Here is a 25,000-nt window from a genome sequence, read left to right as displayed (position 1 = left end):
GGGGAGGGTGGAGAGAGAGGGAGAGAGAGGGAGAGAGAGAGAGAGAGAGAGAGAGAGAGAGAGAGAGAGAGAGAGAGAGAGAGAGAGAGAGAGAGAGAGAGAGAGAGAGAGGGAGGGTGGAGACAGAGAGAGAGAGAGAGAGAGAGAGAGAGAGAGAGAGAGAGAGAGAGAGAGAGAGAGAGAGAGAGAGAGAGAGAGAGACAGAGATAGAGATCTGGCTAGAAATTAATAAGGAAATTATCTCAACAGAGAAGAATGTCCTCATGTGTGCTACCTATATCCCCCCAATATAATCCCCATACTTTAACGATGACAGCTTCTCCATCCTAGAGGGGGAGATCAACCATTTCCAGCCTCAGGGACATGTACTAGTCTGTTGTGACCTAAATGCCAAAACTGGACAAGAACCTGACACCCTCAGCTCACAGAGGGAAAACACCTACCTGGAGGTGACAGCATTCCCTCGCCCATATGCCCCCCTAGACACAACTATGACAACATAACCAACAAAAATGGGTCACAACTCCTGCAGCTCTGTCGTTCACTGGGTATGTACATAGTCAATGTTATGCTTCAAGGGCACTCCTATAGTAGGTACACCTATAGCTCATCTCTTGGCAGTAGTACTGTAGACTACTTTATCACTGACCTCAACCCAGGCTCTTAGAGTGTTCACAGTCAGCCCACGGACACCCCTATTAGATCACAGCAAAATCACACTCTCCTTGAACAGAGCTTTGCTCAATCATGAGGCATCAAAGCCAAAGGAACTGAATAGTATTGAGAAATGCCATAGATGGAAGGAAAATAGTATAGAAATCTACCAAAAAACTATTTGGCAACAACAATGCAATGCTTTGTAGACAATTTCCTGGACAAAATGTTTCACAGTAATAGTGAAGGTGTAAATTTGGCAGTAGAAAACCTAAACAGTATATTTGACTTCTCAGCATCCCTATCAAATCTAAACATTTCAAGCAGACAACCGACGAAAATGAACAAAAATGACAAATGGTTTGATGAATTGCAAAAACCTAAGAAATAACTTGAGAAACAGATCCAACCAAAAACATCGAGCCTCAGAAAACCTGAGTCTCTGTCTTCACTATGGTGAATCACTAAAACAATACAGAAAACCTGAGTCTATGTCTTCACTATGGTGAATCACTAAAACAATACAGAAAACCTGAGTCTATGTCTTCACTATGGTGAATCACTAAAACAATACAGAAAACCTGAGTCTATGCCTTCACTATGGTGAATCACTAAAACAATACAGAAAACCTGAGTCTATGTCTTCACTATGGTGAATCACTAAAACAATACAGAAAACCTGAGTCTATGTCTTCACTATGGTGAATCACTAAAACAATACAGAAAACCTGAGTCTACGTCTTCACTATGGTGAATCACTAAAACAATACAGAAAACCTGAGTCTATGTCTTCACTATGGTGAATCACTAAAACAATACAGAAAACCTGAGTCTATGTCTTCACTATGGTGAATCACTAAAACAATACAGAAAACCTGAGTCTATGTCTTCACTATGGTGAATCACTAAAACAATACAGAAAACCAGAGTCTATGTCTTCACTATGGTGAATCACTAAAACAATACAGAAAACCTGAGTCTATGTCTTCACTATGGTGAATCACTAAAACAATACAGAAAACCTGAGTCTATGTCTTCACTATGGTGAATCACTAAAACAATACAGAAAACCTGAGTCTATGTCTTCACTATGGTGAATCACTAAAACAATACAGAAAACCTGAGTCTATGTCTTCACTATGGTGAATCACTAAAACAATACAGAAAACCTGAGTCTATGTCTTCACTATGGTGAATCACTAAAACAATACAGAAAACCTGAGTCTATGTCTTCACTATGGTGAATCACTAAAACAATACAGAAAACCTGAGTCTATGTCTTCACTATGGTGAATCACTAAAACAATACAGAAAACCTGAGCCTATGTCTTCACTATGGTGAATCACTAAAACAATACAGAAAACCTGAGTCTCTGTCTTCACTATGGTGAATCACTAAAACAATACAGAAAACCTGAGTCTCTGTCTTCACTATGGTGAATCACTAAAACAATACAGAAAACCTGAGTCTCTGTCTTCACTATGGTGAATCACTAAAACAATACAGAAAACCTGAGTCTATGTCTTCACTATGGTGAATCACTAAAACAATACAGAAAACCTGAGTCTATGTCTTCACTATGGTGAATCACTAAAACAATACAGAAAACCTGAGTCTATGTCTTCACTATGGTGAATCACTAAAACAATACAGAAAACCTGAGTCTATGTCTTCACTATGGTGAATCACTAAAACAATACAGAAAACCTGAGTCTATGTCTTCACTATGGTGAATCACTAAAACAATACAGAAAACCTGAGTCTATGTCTTCACTATGGTGAATCACTAAAACAATACAGAAAACCTGAGTCTATGTCTTCACTATGGTGAATCACTAAAACAATACAGAAAACCTGAGTCTATGTCTTCACTATGGTGAATCACTAAAACAATACAGAAAACCTGAGTCTATGTCTTCACTATGGTGAATCACTAAAACAATACAGAAAACCTGAGTCTATGTCTTCACTATGGTGAATCACTAAAACAATACAGAAAACCTGAGTCTATGTCTTCACTATGGTGAATCACTAAAACAATACAGAAAACCTGAGTCTATGTCTTCACTATGGTGAATCACTAAAACAATACAGAAAACCTGAGTCTATGTCTTCACTATGGTGAATCACTAAAACAATACAGAAAACCTGAGTCTATGTCTTCACTATGGTGAATCACTAAAACAATACAGAAAACCTGAGTCTATGTCTTCACTATGGTGAATCACTAAAACAATACAGAAAACCGGAGTCTATGTCTTCACTATGGTGAATCACTAAAACAATACAGAAAACCTGAGTCTATGTCTTCACTATGGTGAATCACTAAAACAATACAGAAAACCTGAGTCTATGTCTTCACTATGGTGAATCACTAAAACAATACAGAAAACCGGAGTCTATGTCTTCACTATGGTGAATCACTAAAACAATACAGAAAACCTACAGAAAACCGGAGTCTATGTCTTCACTATGGTGAATCACTAAAACAATACAGAAAACCGGAGTCTATGTCTTCACTATGGTGAATCACTAAAACAATACAGAAAACCTGAGTCTATGTCTTCACTATGGTGAATCACTAAAACAATACAGAAAACCTGAGTCTATGTCTTCACTATGGTGAATCACTAAAACAATACAGAAAACCGAGTCTATGTCTTCACTATGGTGAATCACTAAAACAATACAGAAAACCTGAGTCTATGTCTTCACTATGGTGAATCACTAAAACAATACAGAAAACCTGAGTCTATGTCTTCACTATGGTGAATCACTAAAACAATACAGAAAACCTGAGTCTATGTCTTCACTATGGTGAATCACTAAAACAATACAGAAAACCTGAGTCTATGTCTTCACTATGGTGAATCACTAAAACAATACAGAAAACCTGAGTCTATGTCTTCACTATGGTGAATCACTAAAACAATACAGAAAACCGGAGTCTATGTCTTCACTATGGTGAATCACTAAAACAATACAGAAAACCTGAGTCTATGTCTTCACTATGGTGAATCACTAAAACAAAAACAATACAGAAAACCTGAGTCTATGTCTTCACTATGGTGAATCACTAAAACAATACAGAAAACCGGAGTCTATGTCTTCACTATGGTGAATCACTAAAACAATACAGAAAACCTGAGTCTATGTCTTCACTATGGTGAATCACTAAAACAATACAGAAAACCTGAGTCTATGTCTTCACTATGGTGAATCACTAAAACAATACAGAAAACCTGAGTCTATGTCTTCACTATGGTGAATCACTAAAACAATACAGAAAACCTGAGTCTATGTCTTCACTATGGTGAATCACTAAAACAATACAGAAAACCTGAGTCTATGTCTTCACTATGGTGAATCACTAAAACAATACAGAAAACAATACAGAAAACCGAGTCTATGTCTTCACTATGGTGAATCACTAAAACAATACAGAAAACCTGAGTCTATGTCTTCACTATGGTGAATCACTAAAACAATACAGAAAACCGAGTCTATGTCTTCACTATGGTGAATCACTAAAACAATACAGAAAACCTGAGTCTATGTCTTCACTATGGTGAATCACTAAAACAATACAGAAAACCTGAGTCTATGTCTTCACTATGGTGAATCACTAAAACAATACAGAAAACCGGAGTCTATGTCTTCACTATGGTGAATCACTAAAACAATACAGAAAACCGGAGTCTATGTCTTCACTATGGTGAATCACTAAAACAATACAGAAAACCTGAGTCTATGTCTTCACTATGGTGAATCACTAAAACAATACAGAAAACCGAGTCTATGTCTTCACTATGGTGAATCACTAAAACAATACAGAAAACCTGAGTCTATGTCTTCACTATGGTGAATCACTAAAACAATACAGAAAACCTGAGTCTATGTCTTCACTATGGTGAATCACTAAAACAATACAGAAAACCGGAGTCTATGTCTTCACTATGGTGAATCACTAAAACAATACAGAAAACCTGAGTCTATGTCTTCACTATGGTGAATCACTAAAACAATACAGAAAACCTGAGTCTATGTCTTCACTATGGTGAATCACTAAAACAATACAGAAAACCTGAGTCTATGTCTTCACTATGGTGAATCACTAAAACAATACAGAAAACCTGAGTCTATGTCTTCACTATGGTGAATCACTAAAACAATACAGAAAACCTGAGTCTATGTCTTCACTATGGTGAATCACTAAAACAATACAGAAAACCGGAGTCTATGTCTTCACTATGGTGAATCACTAAAACAATACAGAAAACCTGAGTCTATGTCTTCACTATGGTGAATCACTAAAACAATACAGAAAACCTGAGTCTATGTCTTCACTATGGTGAATCACTAAAACAATACAGAAAACCGGAGTCTATGCTTCACTATGGTGAATCACTAAAACAATACAGAAAACCTGAGTCTATGTCTTCACTATGGTGAATCACTAAAACAATACAGAAAACCTGAGTCTATGTCTTCACTATGGTGAATCACTAAAACAATACAGAAAACCTGAGTCTATGTCTTCACTATGGTGAATCACTAAAACAATACAGAAAACCTGAGTCTATGTCTTCACTATGGTGAATCACTAAAACAATACAGAAAACCTGAGTCTATGTCTTCACTATGGTGAATCACTAAAACAATACAGAAAACCGGAGTCTATGTCTTCACTATGGTGAATCACTAAAACAATACAGAAAACCTGAGTCTATGCCTTCACTATGGTGAATCACTAAAACAATACAGAAAACCTGAGTCTATGTCTTCACTATGGTGAATCACTAAAACAATACAGAAAACCGGAGTCTATGTCTTCACTATGGTGAATCACTAAAACAATACAGAAAACCTGAGTCTATGTCTTCACTATGGTGAATCACTAAAACAATACAGAAAACCTGAGTCTATGTCTTCACTATGGTGAAACACTAAAACAATACAGAAAACCTGAGTCTATGTCTTCACTATGGTGAATCACTAAAACAATACAGAAAACCTGAGTCTATGCCTTCACTATGGTGAATCACTAAAACAATACAGAAAACCTGAGTCTATGTCTTCACTATGGTGAATCACTAAAACAATACAGAAAACCAGAGTCTATGCCTTCACTATGGTGAATCACTAAAACAATACAGAAATACTCTACGGAAATACAAGGAACGGCACGTCAGAAATCAGCTAAATGTAATCGAAGAATCCCTAGAATCAAACCAGTTCTGGGAATATTGGAAAACTCTAAACAAACAACAACACAAATAATTACCTATCCAAAATGGCCATGTATGGATATAGAACTTCTCCTATCATTTTGGCTCTTTAACAAAGAACAAACAGCAAAAACATATACATGATCAAATAGAAATCAAAGCGTTTGTGCAAGTTTATTGATAGCATGACATAACATTATGTACACTAAGCATTAAGTCGCTAGGTCACGAAAATCAGAAAAGCAATCCAAACAAATGGTTTAACTTTGATGATCTTTGGATGTTTTCCCTCACGAGACTCCCAGTTACACAACAAATATTTATTTTGTTCCATAAAGATTATTTTATACCCAAAATACCGACGTTTGTTTGTCGCGTTATGTTCAGAAATCCACAGGAAAGAGCGGTCACGACAACGCAGACATATATTCCAAATAATATCCATCATGTCCACAGAAACATGTCAAACGTTTTTAATAATCAATCCTCAGGTTGTTTTTAAAATATATATTCGATAATATATCAACCGAGTGTGTAGCTTTTTCAATAGAAGCGGGAGAAACAATTGTGCAAAACTCACTCTGAGAGCCCCCACCTATCCACTTACGCAATGTGATCCACAGTTATTTTTCAAAATAAAAGCCTGAAACTATCTCTAAAGACTGTTGACACCTTAGGGAAGCCATAGAAAAAGGTATCTGGTTGATATCCCTTTAAATGGAGGATAGGCATGCATAGGAACAGAAAGGTTTCAAAATAAGAGGCACTTCCTGATTGGATTTTCCTCAGGCTTTCGCCTGCAATATCAGTTCTGTTATACTCACAGACAATATTTTTACAGTTTTGGAAACTTTAGAGTGTTTTCCATCCTAATCTGACTATATGCATATTCTAATCATATGCACATTCTAGTGTCATGCAGGTGAAAGAGGACCCAAAAGCGACTTGGCGAAAACAGAGTCTTTAATCCAGTAAAGTAAATACAAACAAAAAACACAACTTTAACTCGAAATGACGAGGACAAACTGGAGACTCGATCTTGAACAGCAGGTGAACAGCAGGTTGCCTCGGGAATACTTGAACCAGACAGACTCAGACACCTGCTCACCACGCAGCATCTGAGGAAAACACGACACGACAGGGCGATACACAAACACAGCACGGTGAATTCTAGACAAGGAACCGACAGGACAGGAACGGAACACAAAGGAAGAAATAGGGACTCTAATCAGGGGAAAGGATCGGGAACAGGTGTGGGAAGACTAAATGATTGATTAGGGGAATAGGAACAGCTGGGAGCAAACGGAACGATAGAGAGAAGAGAGAGCGAGAGAGCGAGAGAGGGAGGGGGAGAGAGAGGGATAGAAAGAGGGAAAGAACCTAATAAGACCAGCAGAGGGAAACGAATAGAATGGGAAGCACAGGGACAAGACAAGATAATAAATGACAAAACATGACAGTACCCCCCACTCACCGAACTCGAGGAGGAATCCTGGCGGCAACGGAGGAAATCATCAATGAGTGAACGGTCCAGCACGTCCCGAGACGGAACCCAACTCCTCTCCTCAGGACCGTAACCCTCCCAATCCACTAAGTATTGGTGACCCCGTCCCCGAGAACGCATGTCCATGATCTTATGTACCTTGTAAATAGGTGCGCTCTCGACAAGGACGGGAGGGGGGAGGAAGACTCCGAAGAAAGGGCTTAACACAGGAGACATGGAAGACAGGATGGACGCGACGAAGATGTCGCGGAAGAAATACAGCGACAGGATTGACGACCTGGGAGACACGGAACGGACCAATGAACCGCGGAGTCAACTACGAGAAGCTGTCGTAAGAGGAAGGTTGCGAGTGGAAAGCCACACTCTCTGGCCGCAACAATACCTTGGACTCTTAATCCTGCGTTTATTGGCGGCTCTCACAGTCTGTGCCCTGTAACGGCAAAGTGCAGACCTCACCCTCCTCCAGGTGCGCTCACAACGTTGGACAAACGCTTGAGCGGAGGGAACGCTGGACTCGGCAAGCTGGGATGAGAACAGAGGAGGCTGGTAACCCAGACTACTCTGAAACGGAGATAACCCGGTAGCAGACGAAGGAAGCGAATTGTGAGCGTATTCTGCCCAGGGGAGCTGTTCTGCCCAAGACGCAGGGTTTCTGAAAGAAAGGCTGCGTATTGGAAATAATCGTCTGATTGGCCCTCTCTGCTTGACCGTTAGACTGGGGATGAAACCCGGAAGAGAGACTGACGGACGCAAATCAAACGACAGAACTCCCTCCAAAACTTTGAATTGCGGGCCTCTGTCTGAAACGGCGTCTAACGGGAGGCCATGAATTCTGAATACATTCTCGATAATGATTTGTGCCGTCTCCTTAGCGGAAGGAAGTTTAGCGAGGGAATGAAATGTGCCGCCTTAGAGAACCTATCGACAACCGTAAGAATCACAGTCTTCCCCGCAGACAAAGGCAGACCGGTAATGAAGTCTAGGGCGATGTGAGACCATGGTCGAGAAGGAATGGGGAGCGGTCTGAGACGACCGGCAGGAGGAGAGTTACCCGACTTAGTCTGCGCGCAGTCCGAACAAGCAGCCACGAAACGGCGCGTGTCACGCTCCTGAGTCGGCCACCAAAAGCGCTGGCGAATAGACGCAAGAGTGCCTCGAACACCGGGATGACCAGCTAACTTGGCAGAGTGAGCCCACTGAAGAACAGCCAGACAGTGGAAACAGGAACGAAAAGGAGGTTAAAGGACAAGCGCTGAAACTATGAGTGCTTGCTTAACCTGTCTTTCAATTCCCCAGACTGTTAACCCGACAACACGCCCATAAGGAAGAATCCCCTCGGGATCAGTAGAAGCCACAGAAGAACTAAACAGACGGGATAAGGCATCAGGCTTGGTGTTCTTGCTACCCGGACGGTAAGAAATCACAAACTCGAAACGAGCGAAAAAACAACGCCCAACGAGCTTGACGGGCATTAAGTCGTTTGGCAGAACGGATGTACTCAAGGTTCTTATGGTCTGTCCAAACGACAAAAGGAACGGTCGCCCCCTCCAACCACTGTCGCCATTCGCCTAGGGCTAAGCGGATGGCGAGCAGTTCACGGTTACCCACATCATTTTCAGATGGCGACAGGCGATGAAAAAATAAGCGCAAGGATGAACTTATCGTCAGACTGGAAGCGCTGGGATAGAATGGCTCCCACGCCTACCTCTGAAGCGTCAACCTCGACAATGAATTGTCTAGTGACGTCAGGAGTAACGAGGATAGGAGCGGACGTAAACGTTCTTTTAGAAGATCAAAAGCTCCCTGGGCGGAACCGGACCACTTAAAACACGTCTTGACAGAAGTAAGAGCTGTGAGAGGGGCAGCAACTTGACCGAAATTACATAGAAATTAGCGAAACCTAAAAAAGCGCTGCAACTCGACACGTGACCTTGGAACGGGCCAATCACTGACAGCTTGACCTTAGCGGAATCCATCTGAATGCCTTCAGCGGAAATAACGGAACCGAGAAAAGTAACGGAGGAGACATGAAAAGAGCACTTCTCAGACTTTACGTAGAGACAATTCTCTAAAAGGCGCTGTAGAACACGTCGAACGTGCTGAACATGAATCTCGAGTGACGGAGAAAAAATCAGGATATCGTCAAGATAGACAAAAACAAAGATGTTCAGCATGTCTCTCAGAACATCATTAACTAATGCCTGAAAAACAGCTGGCGCATTGGCGAGACCAAACGGCAGAACCCGGTACTCAAAATGCCCTAACGGAGTGTTAAACGCCGTTTTCCACTCGTCCCCCTCTCTGATGCGCACGAGATGGTAAGCGTTAAAGGTCCAACTTAGTAAAGCACCTGGCTCCCTGCAGAATCTCGAAGGCTGATGACATAAGGGAAGCGGATAACGATTCTTAACCGTTATGTCATTCAGCCCTCGATAAACCTCCACGCAGGGGCGCAGAGTACCGTCCTTCTTCTTAACAAAAGAACCCCGCCCCGGCCGGAGAGGAAGAAGGCACTATGGTACCGGCGTCAAGAGACACAGACAAATAATCCTCGAGAGCCTTACGTTCGGGAGCCGACAGAGAGTATAGTCTACCCCAAGGAGGAGTGGTCCCCGGAAGGAGATCAATACTACAATCATACGACCGGTGAGGAGGAAGGGAGTTGGCTCGGGACCGACTGAAGACCGTGCGCAGATCATGATATTCCTCCGGCACTCCTGTCAAATCGCCAGGTTCCTCCTGAGAAGTAGGGACAGAAGAAACGGGAGGGATGGCAGACATTAAACACTTCACATGACAAGAAACGTTCCAGGATAGGATAGAATTACTAGACCAATTAATAGAAGGATTATGACATACTAGCCAGGGATGACCCAAAACAACAGGTGTAAACGGTGAACGAAAAATCAAAAAGAAATAGTCTCACTGTGGTTACCAGATACTGTGAGGGTTAAAGGTAGTGTCTCAAATCTGATACTGGGAAGATGACTACCATCTAAGGCGAACATGGGCGTAGGCTTCTCTAACTCTCTGAAAGGAATGTCATGTTTCCGAACCCATGCTTCGTCCATGAAACAACCCTCAGCCCCAGAGTCTATCAAGGCACTACATGTAGCACCCGAACCGGTCCAGCGTAGATGGACCGACAAAAGTAGTACAGGATTTTGATGGAGAGACTTGAGTAGATGCGCTCACCTGTAGCCCTCCGCTTTGATGAGCTCTGGCTTTTACTGGACATGAATTAACAAAATGTCCAGCAACTCCGCAATAGAGGCACAGGCGGTTGGTGATCCTCCGTTCCCTCTCCTTAGTCGAATGCGAATCCCTCCCAGCTGCATGGGCTCAGACCCTGAGCCAGAGGAGGGAGATGGTTGCGATGCGGAGCAGGGAAACACCGTTGATGCGAGCTCTCTTCCACGAGCCCGGTGACGAAGATCTACCCGTCGTTCTATGCGGATGGCGAGAGCAATCAAAGAGTCCACATCTGAAGGAACCTCCCGGGAGAGAATCTCATCCTTAACCACTGCGTGGAGTCCCTCCAGAAAACGAGCGAGCAGCGCCGGCTCGTTCCACTCACTAGAGGCAGCAAGAGTGCGAAACTCAATAGAATAATCCGTTATGGACCGTTCACCTTGGCATAAGGAAGCCAGGGCCCTAGAAGCCTCCTACCAAAAACTGAACGGTCAAAAACCCGAATCATCTCCTCTTTAAAGTTCTGGAACTTGTTAGAGCAATCAGCCCTTGCCTCCCAGATAGCTGTGCCCCATTCTCGAGCCCGGCCAGTAAGGAGTGAAATGACGTAAGCAACCCGAGCTCTCTCTCTAGAGTATGTGTTGGGTTGGAGAGAGAACACAATCTCACACTGCGTGAGAAAGGAGCGGCACTCAGTGGGCTGCCCGGAGTAGCAAGGTGGGTTATTAACCCTAGGTTCTGGAGGCTCGGCAGGCCAGGAAGTAACAGGTGGCACGAGACGTAGACTCTGGAACTGTCCAGAGAGGTCGGAAACCTGAGCGGCCAGGTTCTCCACGGCATGGCGAGCAGCAGACAATTCCTGCTCGTGTCTGCCGAGCATGGCTCCTTGGATCTCGACGGCAGTGTAACAGCGTCTGAAGTCGCTGGGTCCATTCCTTGGTCGGTTCCTTCTGTCATGCAGGTGAAAGAGGACCCAAAAGCGACTTGGCGAAAACAGAGTCTTTAATCCAGTAAAGTAAATACAAACAAAAAACACAACTTTAACTCGAAATGACGAGACAAACTGGAGACTCGATCTTGAACAGCAGGTGAACAGCAGGTTGCCTCGGGAAGGCACTTCCAGACAGACTCAGACACCTGCTCACCACGCAGCATCTGAGGAAAACACGACACGACAGGGCGATACACAAACACAGCACGGTGAATTCTAGACAAGGAACCGACAGGACAGGAACGGAACACAAAGGAAGAAATAGGGACTCTAATCAGGGGAAAGGATCGGGAACAGGTGTGGGAAGACTAAATGATTGATTAGGGGAATAGGAACAGCTGGGAGCAGGAACAACAAGAAGAGAGAGCGAGAGCCTAATAAGACCAGCAGAGGGAAACGAATAGAATGGGAAGCACAGGGACAAGACAAGATAATAAATGACAAAACATGACATCTAGTTTCTGGGGCTGAGAAATAGGCCGTTTCCAAATGGGTACCTTTTTTAGCCAAAAACGAAAATACTGCCCCTACACGCAAAAGGTTAAACTCTTTAACATGATCTTGAACTCTGGCATCTTCCCCAATATTTGGAACCAAGGACTGATAACCTCAATCCACAAAAGTTGAGACAAATTTGACCCCAATAATTACCGTAGGATATGCTTCAACAGCAACCTTGAGAAAATCCTCTGCATTATCATTAACAGCAGACTCGTAATATTTTTACCAAATTACCGTACGACACACCACGTATTCACCATGCACACCCTAATTGACAAACAAAGAAACCAAAAGAAAGGCAAAGTCTTCTCATGCTTTGTTGATTTCGAAAAAGCCTTTCGACTCATTTTGGAAAGAGGGCCTGGTATACAAATTGTTGGATAAAACATACGACATTTCAAAATCCATTTACACAAACAACAAGTGTGAGGTTAAACTTGGCAAAAAACACGTTTCTTTCCACAAGGCCGGAGGTTAAGACAGGAATGCAGCTTAAGCCCCACCCTCTTCAACATATATATATGAACAAATTGGTGAGGGCACTAGAACAGTCTGCAGCACCCGGCCACACCCAACTAGAATCTGAAGTCAGAATTCAGAATTCTGCAAACATATTGTCTGTGTGTAATGTAAAACACCAAATTAATGCATGCAGAGCAGAATTTGGCCGATACCCACTAATTATCAAAATCCAGAAAATATCTGTTAAATTCTATAACTACCTAAAAGGAAGCAATTCCCAAACCTTCCATAACAAAGCCATCACCTACATGGAAATACACCTGGAGAAGAGCCTCCAAAGTAAGCTGGTCCAGGGGCTGTGTTCACAAACACAAACAGAGCCCCAGGACAGCAACAGTTGACCCAACCAAATCATGAGAATACAAAAAGATAATGGCTTGAGAGTTGGCTAAAAATGGCGCCGGAAGAAATGGCAGCAGTTTTAGTTTTACGGGCATCCAACCAATTGTGCTATTATGTGCTTTTTTTTGCGTTATTTGTAACTTCTTTTGTACATGATGTTTCTGCCACCGTATCTTACGGCAAAAAAGAGCTTCTGGATATCAGGACAGAGATCACTCACCTCGGATTAGACAAAGAGCATCTGGATGTCAGGACAGAGATCACTCACCTCGGATTAGACAAAGAGCATCTGGATGTCAGGACAGAGATCACTACCTCGGATTAGACAAAGAGCTTCTGGATGTCAGGACAGAGATCACTACCTCGGATTAGACAAAGATCTTCTGGATATCAGGACAGCGATCACTGACCTCGGATTAGACAAAGAGCTTCTGGATGTCAGGACAGCGATCACTCACCTCGGATTAGACAAAGAGCTTCTGGATATCAGGACAGCGATCACTACCTCGGATTAGACAAAGAGCTTCTGGATATCAGGACAGCGATCACTCACCTCGGATTAGACAAAGAGCTTCTGGATATCAGGACAGAGATCACTCATCTTGGATTAGACAAAGAGCTTCTGGATATCAGGACAGCGATCACTCACCTCGGATTAGACAAAGATCTTTTCTACAGCAAAGACGATGCACAAGACATTCTCCAAATACCCCACATGACCGACATCCCCGTTATTTGCAAGAGGAAGCGATGCTGAGGAAGAAGAGCCGGATGCCTCGTCCGGACCCGCAGAAGGCAACTAGGAAAGCTGCCATTACCGTCAATATTACTCGCCAACGTGCAATCATTGGACAATAAACTAAACGAGGTATGATCACAAATATTCTACCAACGGGAAATCAAAACTGTAATATCCTATGTTTCACGGAATCGTGGCTGAATGACGACATGGATATTCAGCTAGCGGGATACACGCTGCACTGGCAGCATAGAACAGCACACTCCGGTAACACCAGGGGGGTGGTCTGTGCATATTTGTAAACAACAGCTGGTGCACGGAATCTAAGGAAGCCTCTAGATTTTGCTTGTCTGAAGTAGAGTATATTGTGATAAATTGCAGGCCACACTACTTGCCTAGAGAGTTCTCAGCTATACTTTTCGTGGCTGTTTATTTACCACCACAGACAGATGCCGGCACTAAGACCGCACTCAGCCAGCTGTATAAGGAAATAAGCAAACAGGAAACCACTCACCCAGAGTCGGCACTCCTAGTGGCCAGACTCTTTAATGCAGGGAAACTTAAATCAGTTCTACCAAATCTCTATCAACATGTTAAATGTAAAACCAGAGGGCAAAAAATTCTAGATCACCTGTACTCCACACACAGAGATACGTACTGAGCTCTCCCCTGCCCTCAATTTGGTAAATCCGACCACAACTCTATCCTCCTGATTCCTGATTATAAGCAAAAATTAAAAGCAGGAAGTACCTGCGACTCGGTCTATAAAAAAATGGTCAGATGAAGCAGATGCTAAATTACAGGACTGTTTTGCTATCACAGACTGGAACATGTTCCGGGATTCTTCTGATGACATTGACGAATACACCACATCAGTCACTGGCTTTATCAATAAGTGCATTATGGACTTCGTCCCCACAGTGACTGTATGTACATACCCCAACCAGAAGCCAAGGATTACAGGCAACATTCGCACTAAAGGGTAGAGCTGCCGCTTTCAAGGTGCCTGACTCTAACCCGGAAGCTTACAAGAAATCCCGCTATGCCCTGCGACGAACCATCAAACAGGCAAAGCGTCAGTACAGGGCTAAGATTGAATCATACTACACTGGCTCCGACACTCGTTGGATGTGGCAGGGCTTGCAAACTATTACAGACTACCAGGCGAGCTAAATCACTTCTATGCTCGATTCGAGGCAAGCAACACTGAGGCATACATGAGAGCATCTGCTGTTCCGGACGACTGTGTGATCACGCTCTCCGTAGCCGACGTGAGTAAGACCTTTAAACAGGTCAACATTCACAAGGCTGCAGGGCCAGATGGATTACCAGGATGTGTGCTCCGGGAATGTGCTGACCAATTGGCAGGTGTCTTCACTGACATTTTCAACATGTCCCTGATTGAGTCTGTAATACCAACATGCTTCAAGGAGACCACCATAGTCCCTGTGCCCAAGAACACAAAGGCAACCTGCCTAATTGACTACAGACCCGTGGCACTCACGTCCGTAGCCACGAATTGCTTTGAAAGGCTGGTAATGGCTCACATCAACACCATTATCCCAGAACCCCTAGACCCACTACAATTTGCATACCGCCCAAACAGATCCAAAGATGATGCCATCTCTATTGCACTCCACACTGCCCTTTCCCACCTGGACAAAATGAACACCTATGTGAGAATGCTGATCATTGAGTACAGCTCAGCGTTCAACACCATAGTGCCCTCAAAGCTCATCACTAAGCTAAGGAACCTGGGACTAAACACCTTCCTCTGCAACTGGATCCTGGACTTCCTGACTGGCCGCACCCAGATGGTGAGGATAGGTAGCAACACATCTGCCACGCTGATGCTCAACACTGGAGCTCCCCAGGGGTGCGTGCTCAGTCCCCTCCTGTACTCCCTGTTCATCCACGACTGCATGGCCAGGCATGACTCCAACACCATAATTAATTTAGCTGACGACACAACAGTGGTAGGCCTGATCACCGACAACGATGAGACAGCCTATATGGAAGAGGTCAGAGACCTGGCCGGGTGGTGCCAGAATAACAACCTATCCCTCAATGTAACCAAGACTAAGGAGATTATTGTGGACTACAGGAAAAGGAGCACCGAGCACGTCCCCATTCTCATCGACGAGGCTGTAGTGGAGCAGGTTGAGAGTTTCAAGTTCCTCTGTGTCCACATCAACAACAAACTAGAATGGTCCAAACACACCAAGACAGTGGTGAAGAGGGCACGACAAATCCTATTCCCCCTCAGGAAACTAATAGGATTTGGCATGGGTCCTGAGATCCTCAAAAGGTTCTACATCTGCAACATCGAGAGCATCCTGACCGGTTGCATCACTGCCTGGTACGGCAATTGCTCGGTCTCCGACCGCAAGGCACTTCAGAGGGTAGTGCGTACGGCCCAGTACATCATTGGGGCAAAGCTGCCTGCCATCCAGGACCTCTACACCAGGCGGTGTCAGAGGAAGGCCCTACAAATTGTCAAAGACCCCAGCCACCCCAGTCATAGAGGGGTTAACTCTCTACTACCGCATGGCAAGCGGTACCGGAGTGCCAAGTCTAGGACAAAAAGGCTTCTCAACAGTTTCTACCCCAAGCCATAAGACTCCTGAACAGGTAACCAAATGGCTACCCGGACTATTTGCATCTTTTACCGTGCTGCTACTCTCTGTTTATCTTATATGCATAGTCACTTTAACTTTACATTCATGTACATACTACCTCAATTGGGCCGACCAACCAGTGCTTCTGCACATTGGCTAACCGGGCTATCTGCATTGTGTCCCACCACCCACCACCCACCAACCCCTCTTTTACGCTACTGCTACTCTCTGTTCATCATATATGCATAGTCACTTTAACCATATCTACATGTACATACTACCTCAATCAGCCTGACTAACCAGTGTCTGTATGTAGCCTCGCTAATTTTATAGCCTCGCTACTGTATATAGCTTGTCTTTTTACTGTTGTTTTATTTCTTTACTTACCTATTGTTCACCTAACATAATTTTTGCATTATTGGTTAGAGCCTGTAAGTACACATTTCACTGTAAGGTCTACACCTGTTGTATTCGGCACACATGACAAATAAACTTTTGATTTGACACAATCGAAAGATTTTACAAAAAAACTGAGCAAACTAGAATGCTACTTGTCCCGAAACAGAGAGTACACAGTGGCAGAATATCTGACCACTGTGACTGACACAAAATGATGGAAATATTTGACCATGTACAGACTCAGTGGGCATAGCCTTGCTATTGAGAAAGTCCGCCTAAGGCAGACCTGGCTCTCAAGAGAAGACAGGCTATGTGCACACTGCCCACAACATGAGGTGGAAACTGAGCTGCACTTCCTAGCCTCCTGCTCAATGTATGACCATGTTAGAGACACATATTTCCCTCAGATTACACAGATCCACAAATAATTTCCAAACACAAGCCCAATTTTGATAAACTCCCACATCTCCTGGGTGAAATACCACTTTGTCCCAACACAGCAGCAATATATTTGTGACCTGTTGTGAATACAACCCATATGTATGTTAATTTATTTTCCCCTATGTACTTTAAGTATTTGCACATAGTTTCAACACTATATAAACATAATATGACATTTGAAATGTCTCTACTCTTTTGGAACTTTTGTAAGTGTTTAGAGTAAATTCTTTATTCTATATTATCTATTTCAGTTGCTTTGGCAATGGAAGCATATGTTTACCATGCCAATAAATCCCCATAAAATAAATTGAGAGATGGAGAAGGGCTGGGGAAAGAAAGAGGAATAGTAAATTAGTGAAAAAGTTATAGATAGGGAGAGAAATAGACAATAGAAGAGTGAGGGAGGGGGTCCATTGAGGCTCAGTTGGTAAAGCATAGTGCTTGTGAGGGAGAGGCTCCATTGAGGCTCAGTTGGTAAAGCATAGTGCTTGTGAGGGAGAGGCTCCATTGAGGCTCAGTTGGTAAAGCATAGTGCTTGTGAGGGAGAGGCTCCATTGAGGCTCAGTTGGTAAAGCATAGTGCTTGTGAGGGAGAGGCTCCATTGAGGCTCAGTTGGTAAAGCATAGTGCTTGTGAGGGAGAGGCTCCATTGAGGCTCAGTTGGTAAAGCATAGTGCAGGTTATGGTTTTGATTCCTACATGGGACCAGTATGAAAATTGTATGCACTCACTACTGTAAGTCACGCTGGATAAAAGCATCTACTAAATGCTTAAAATATAAATATAATATGTGTGTGGCAGTCAAAGCGCTCTACATGAGTGACCTGTAATATCTGGCCATTTATCCAAACACCCCTATTGGCTAATGAGGTATTATGGCAATAATGAGGCCACAATATTTCAGTTCCTAGCCAATCGTATTTTCATTGGGCAGTTTCTGGGGATGGAATGTGTTGTCAACAGCATCATGTACAAGGAACTCACACACAATCACACTAATATACGCGAACTCACGCACACACGTGCACGGACACACACACACACACACACACATACACAAACAGCTGGAGTTTTAGTCAAAGGGTTTTTGGGTTTAATTGCTTTTAGCTGAGGCAGACCGGCACCAGTCAGCCAATCCTTTGTGCTGTGCTGGAGTCAGTCTTGGGTTCAATGAAGTAGCCCTTTTCTGAGTAACTAGAACTGACCAATGCTATTTCCCTACTAGCGTGTATTTGGGAAATTGACGGGGTCTTCTAAGTGCCAAAAGGGGGATTGTAAGACTTTAATGTCTATGTTTTTCCCTTACTGCAGATTACATGAGTCTGTTTTTCCCTTACTGCAGATTACATGAGTCTGTTTCCCTTACTGCAGATTACATGAGTCTGTTTCCCTACTGCAGATTACATGAGTCTGTTTCCCTACTGCAGATTACATGAGTCTGTTTCCCTACTGCAGATTACATGAGTCTGTTTTTCTACTGCAGATTACATGAGTCTGTTTCCCTACTGCAGATTACATGAGTCTGTTTTCCTACTGCAGATTACATGAGTCTGTTTCCCTACTGCAGATTACATGAGTCTGTTTCCCTACTGCAGATTACATGAGTCTGTTTCCCTTACTGCAGATTACATGAGTCTGTTTCCCTACTGCAGATTACATTCGTCTGTTTCCTTACTGCAGATTATATGAGGCTGTTTTCCTTCACTGTGAGATCTGTTCTGGTATTCCTATGGCCTGATGTGGCCTCTGTTCTCTGTTCTGGTATTCACTACAGACACTTTAGTTCTTTCTTTAGTTAACTCAGATAACACTTCATCTAACTCAGTGGAGAGGGGTTAACTCAGATTACACTTCACCTCACCCAGTGGAGAGGGCTTAACTCCGATTACACTTCATCTAACTCAGTGGAGAGGGGTTAACTCAGATTACACTTCACCTCACCCAGTGGAGAGGGGTTAACTCAGATTACACTTCATCTAACTCAGTGGAGAGGGGTTAACTCAGATTACACTTCACCTCACCCAGTGGAGAGGGGTTAACTCAGATTACGCTTCATCTCACCCAGTGGAGAGGGGTTAACTCAGATTACGCTTCATCTCACCCAGTGGAGAGGGGTTAACTCAGATTACACTTCACCTCACCCAGTGGAGAGGTTTTAACTCAGATTACGCTTCATCTCACCCAGTGGAGAGGGTTTAACTCAGATTACGCTTCATCTCACCCAGTGGAGAGGGGTTAACTCAGATTACGCTTCATCTCACCCAGTGGAGAGGGGTTAACTCTGATTACACTTCACCTCACCCAGTGGAGAGGGGTTAACTCCGATTACACTTCACCTCACCCAGTGGAGAGGGGTTAACTCAGATTACGCTTCATCTCACCCAGTGGAGAGGGTTTAACTCAGATTACACTTCATCTCACCCAGTGGAGAGGGGTTAACTCAGATTACGCTTCATCTCACCCAGTGGAGAGGGGTTAACTCAGATTACGCTTCATCTCACCCAGTGGAGAGGGGTTAACTCCGATTACACTTCACCTCACCCAGTGGAGAGGGGTTAACTCCGATTACACTTCACCTCACCCAGTGGAGAGGGGTTAACTCAGATTACGCTTCATCTCACCCAGTGGAGAGGGTTTAACTCAGATTACACTTCATCTCACCCAGTGGAGAGGGGTTAACTCAGATTACACTTCATCTCACCCAGTGGAGAGGGTTTAACTCAGATTACGCTTCATCTCACCCAGTGGAGAGGGGTTAACTCAGATTACACTTCACATCTCACCCAGTGGAGAGGGTTTAACTCAGATTACACTTCATCTCACCCAGTGGAGAGGGGTTAACTCAGATTACACTTCATCTCACCCAGTGGAGAGTTCAACATATATTATCTACAGGATGGCTCTTGTCTTGCTGTGAAACAGTATAAATCACATTGCCACCAACCACTATCGTGTGTGTGTTTGTGTGTGTGTGTGTGTGTGTGTGTGTGTGTGTGTGTGTGTGTGTGTGTGTGTGTGTGTGTGTGTGTGTGTGTGTGTGTGTGTGTGTGTGTGTGTGTGTGTGTGTGTGTGTGTGTGTGTGTGTGTGTGTGTGTGTCTAATGTGATTTATTAGTAGCCTGGCTGGGGGAGGAGACTTCTGGATGAGCTGGTGTGATCAGTATTGATCAGTGAGAGCTGAGGGCTTGGGGCTACATGAGTGTGTCCGTGTGTGTGTCTGTGTTTACAGGCAAATAGTTAATCTACAGAGAAATAGGAAGGAACTACAACATATGAGTTAACAGGAAATTTCTACATGTTATGCCATGGAAGCAACTGTCAGGTTAAGATGGCGCCGACAGAGATGGTCGCCTCGCTTCGCGTTCTCATGGCTTTCTCGGGATACGTTGTCAGAATCAGTCCAGCCACCGGGCATCTCCATGCATCGCGCCGACAGATATAAACACCTCTCTGGGAAGAGGAAGGGCGGGGGTGTATGCTTTATGATTAACAACTTATGGTGCGATCATAACAACATACAGGAACAAAAGTCCTTCTGCTCAAGTAACCTTACAGAACTTAGAGTTCCTTACAATCAAATGCCATTCTACCTACCAAGAGAATTCTCGTCAGTTACAGTCACAGCTGTGTACATCCCCCCCTCATGCGAACACCAAGACGGCCCTCAAGGAACTTCACTTAACTCTATGTAAACTGGAAACTATACCCGGAGGCTGCATTTGTTGTAGCTGGGGATTTTAACAAGGCAAATTTGAGATCGATGTTACCTAAATTTGATCAGCATATTGATTACACGACACACAGGGCCAATACTCTTGACCACTGCTACTACTTCCGCCATGCATACAAAGCCCCCCCCTGCCCTCCCTTCGGCAAGTCCGACCCCGACGCCATCTTGCTCATACCGTCTTAAAGGCAGAAACTCAAACAGGACGTATCAGTGACGAGAACCAATCAACGCTGGTCTGACCAATCGGAAGCCACGCTCCAAGATTGTTTTGATCACACGGACTGGAATATGTTCCGATCAGCCTCAGAGAACGACATTGCTCTATCTGCTGACTCGGTGAGTGCTGACGCGTTAAAACCAGAAACCGTGGATGGATGGCGGCATTCGTGAAAAACTGAATGCGCAAAAACTTAAACAGCCACTTCACAGATACCGACGTCATGCTTTCAGACAAACTAAACACCTTCTTTGCCCGCTTTGAGGATAAAACAGTGCCACCGTCGTAGCTCGCTAACAAAGACTGCGTCCCTCCATATCTCCTTCTCAGTGGCCGACGTGAGTCAAACATTTAAACATGTTAACAAGGCTGCTGGCCAAGACTGCATCCCTAGCAGCGTCCTCAGAGCATGCGCAGACCAGCTGGCTGGTGTGTTTACAGACAAATTTAATTGCTTCCTAACCCAGTCTGTTGTCCCCATATGCTTCAAGATTGCTACCATTGTTCTAACCCAAGAAGGCAAAGGTAACTGAACTAAATGACTACCGCCCGTAGCGCTCACTTCTGTCTTCATGCACTGCTTTGAGAGTCTAGTTAAGGATTATATCACCACCTTACCGGCCTGACACCCTAGACCCCCTTCAGTTTGCATACCGCCCCAATAGGTCCACAGATGACGCAATCACCATCACACTGCACACCGCCCTATCCCATCTGGACGAGAGGAATACCCATGTTAGAATGCTGTTCATTGACTACAGCTCAGCATTCAACACCATAGAACCCTCCAAGCTCTTCATCAAGCTGGAGGCCCTGGGTCTCAACCCCTCCCTGTGCAACTGGGTCCTGGACTTTCTGACGGGCCGCCCCCAGGTGGTGAAGGTAGGAAACCACATCTCCATTTCACTGATACTCAACACTAGGGCCCCACGAGGCATGCTCAGCCCCCTCCTGTACTCCCTGTTCACCCACGACTGCGTGGCCAAGCACGCCTCCAACTCAATCATCAGCATGCCCACTACGACACAACAGTAGTGGGCTTGATCACCAACAACGACCAGACAGCCTATAGGGAGGAGGTGAGGGCACTCAGAGTGTGATGTCAGGAAAACAACCTCTCACTGAACGTCAACAAAACAAAGGAGATGATCGTGGACTTCAGGAAACAGCAGAGGGAGCACCCCCCACAATGAAGGGTTAGCAGTGGAGAGGGTGGAAAGTTTTAAGTTCCTCTGCGTACACATCACAGACAAACTGAAATGGTCCAGCCACACAGATAGTGTGGTTAAGAAGGTGCAACAGTACCTCTTCAACCTCAGGAGGCTGAAGAAATTTGGCTTGTCACCCAAAACCCTGTCAAACTTTTGCAGATGCACAATCGAGAGCATTCTGTCGGGCTGTATCACAGCCTGGTACGGGAAATGCACCGCCCTCAACCACAGGGCTCTCCAGAGGCGTTGTGCAGCCCGCACCACCATCACCGGGGGCAAACTGCCTGCCTTCCATACCACCTACATAACCAGAAGGCCAAAAAGATAATCAAGAACAACAACCACCGGAGCCACTGCCTGTTCACCCTGCTGTCATCCAGAAGGCGAGGTCATTTTAAGGTGCATCAAAGCTGGGACCGAAACACTGAATTTGCTTCTATCTCAATGCCATCAGACTGCTAAACAGCCATCACTAACTCAGGGAGGCTGCTGCCTAATATAATAACATATGCCATTTAGCAGACGCTTTTATCACACAATGCCTACTTACAGTTCTCATATAACATGTATAAACTTTATTGCATACATTCTACGTATGGGTGGTCCCGGGGATAGAACCCACTACCCTGGCGTTACAAGCGCCATGCTCTACCAACTGAGCTACACAGGACCACCACATTGAGACCCAACCACTTTATATATTTACTATATTTACTTTATATATAAATGGATCACTAGTCACACAATGCCTATTTACATTTCTCATATAACATGTATAAACTTTATTGATGCCCAATCACTGGACACTTTAATACATTTTTTATTTTACTCGGCAAGTCAGTTAAGAACAAATAGTTATTTTCAGTGACAGCCTAGGAACAGTGGGTTAACTGCCTGTTCAGGAGCAGAACAACAGATTTGTACTTTGTCAGCTCGGGGATTTGAACTTGCAACCTTCCGGTTACTAGTCCAACGCTCTATCCACTAGGCTACCCTGCCACGCCCCAATCACTAGCCACTTTAAATAATGCCACTTTAATAATGTTTACGTGTCTTACATTACTTATATCATATGTATCTTGCCTATGCTGTTCGGTCATCGCTCATCCATATATTTATATGTAGATACTCTCATTCTCATTTAGATTTGTGTGTATTAGGTAGTTGTTGGGGAATTGCTAGATATTACTGCACTGTTGGGACTAGAAGCACCAGCATTTCGCTACACTCGCAATTACATCTGCTAAACATGTGTATGTCACCAATAAACTTTGATTTGATATAAGAACTACAACATATGAGTGAACAGGACATAGGAAGCCCCAATAAGAACTACAACATATGAGTTAACAGGACATAGGAAGCCACTATAAGTACATGTCTGTTAAAGTGGGTTGTATAAAGTGGTATTTTGGCTCATTAGCATGCTGTTAGAAAGACTCTCAGTCTATCCGGTCAAGGACAGAGGTCATTACTGACCACTTCAGCGTGAAATGACATGCCGTTACATCATGCTTGTCAATCACGTGTTCCTCCACTCACAGAACCGAACACTACTAAATGAAGTTAAAGATACAATCATTGATTTTATTCTTCAAGCACTTTGATTGGTTCGTTACATTTTGTCAAATTTGGATGTTTCTTTCATTGCTTTATGTTTTTATCTAGTAATTAATGTACCCATGATTTACTTCCATGAATTCTCTATCGGGTCATCTGACTTGCATAGTTAACGTTTAAATAAAGGTTAAGAAAAAATAGAATACAATTAGGGAGTGTAATGGGGAAATGTATGATCAGGAAAGTTCATACTCAATTTAGAGGGATTAAGACAATGTACAGCATCTGTATATATTTCCCCTTTGTGTTTTCCACATGATTTCCAGTGTTCTGTTTTGACACTTAAGCTGGGGGTTGATGATGACTAGACTGAAAGGGATACGTCATGATGTTGGCCCTTTTATCTACCTTCCCAGAGTCAGATCAACTCGTGGATACAATGTTATGTCTTTGTGTACAGTGTGAAAAGTAAGAGGTGGTTTCGCAAGCCAATGCTAACTAGCGTTAGCGCAAAGGACTGGAAGTCTGTGGGTATCTGCTAGACACAGATAAATAAAAATGGTTTCCACAAATTCATCTGACATTGAGGAAGTAGATTTTTTTTTAAAGGCCTTAATGCCCTTTTAATACCCTTTAATACTGAATGTCCCTTTAATACTGAATGTCCCTTTAATACTGAATGTTATTATTCTGTGGATAGTGATTGATGCCAGACTGGACAGAGGACACACTGATAATTCCCTATTGTATTGGTATTGATGACATCCTATGAACAGTGTGTGATTCTGTAGCAGCTGACAAAGTCACTGCCTTTTGGTCTGAAATGAGAGAAAAAATGTTATGATGAATATTGTTACTACTTTCTATTAATTATGCAATAGAAACCATTTTCTTAACCGTATGGATTATGTTGGAAAGTCATTTAATCACTCAAATAATTGACCACCTCTTCCACAGGTCTCGTACTGTAATAATCTACTATTGAACAACACTGCCCTCTATTGACTAAACAACAGAAGTACAACACTAATTTACTCATTACATTATTAAACCAAGTTTTAAACGTTTCCATTCATTTTCATTGCAGGTTATGGACACATTGTCCAAACTGTCCAGCACAACGATTTCAGAACAAACTGGTATAAAGTAAGT

At 43.6% G+C, this 25,000-nt stretch overlaps 1 protein-coding gene across 3 annotated transcripts in view; it reads left to right on the top strand.

The window, feature by feature from the left end:
* The window catches only part of LOC124039463 (guanine nucleotide exchange factor VAV3-like), a 211,840-nt gene that overhangs the window by 78,052 nt on the left and 108,788 nt on the right, over positions 1–25,000 (top strand). For all 3 annotated transcript variants that reach the window (XM_046355457.1, XM_046355456.1, XM_046355458.1), the window contains exon 3: positions 24,936–24,994. In XM_046355457.1, the coding sequence (XP_046211413.1) occupies positions 24,936–24,994 (59 nt within the window). The remainder of the gene's footprint in view (positions 1–24,935; positions 24,995–25,000) is intronic.

This window comes from Oncorhynchus gorbuscha, linkage group LG07, assembly GCF_021184085.1.
Source record: "Oncorhynchus gorbuscha isolate QuinsamMale2020 ecotype Even-year linkage group LG07, OgorEven_v1.0, whole genome shotgun sequence".
Lineage (NCBI taxonomy): Eukaryota > Metazoa > Chordata > Actinopteri > Salmoniformes > Salmonidae > Oncorhynchus > Oncorhynchus gorbuscha.
Note: the sequence above shows the minus strand (reverse complement) of the source record. Positions and strands in the feature narration are given on the sequence as shown.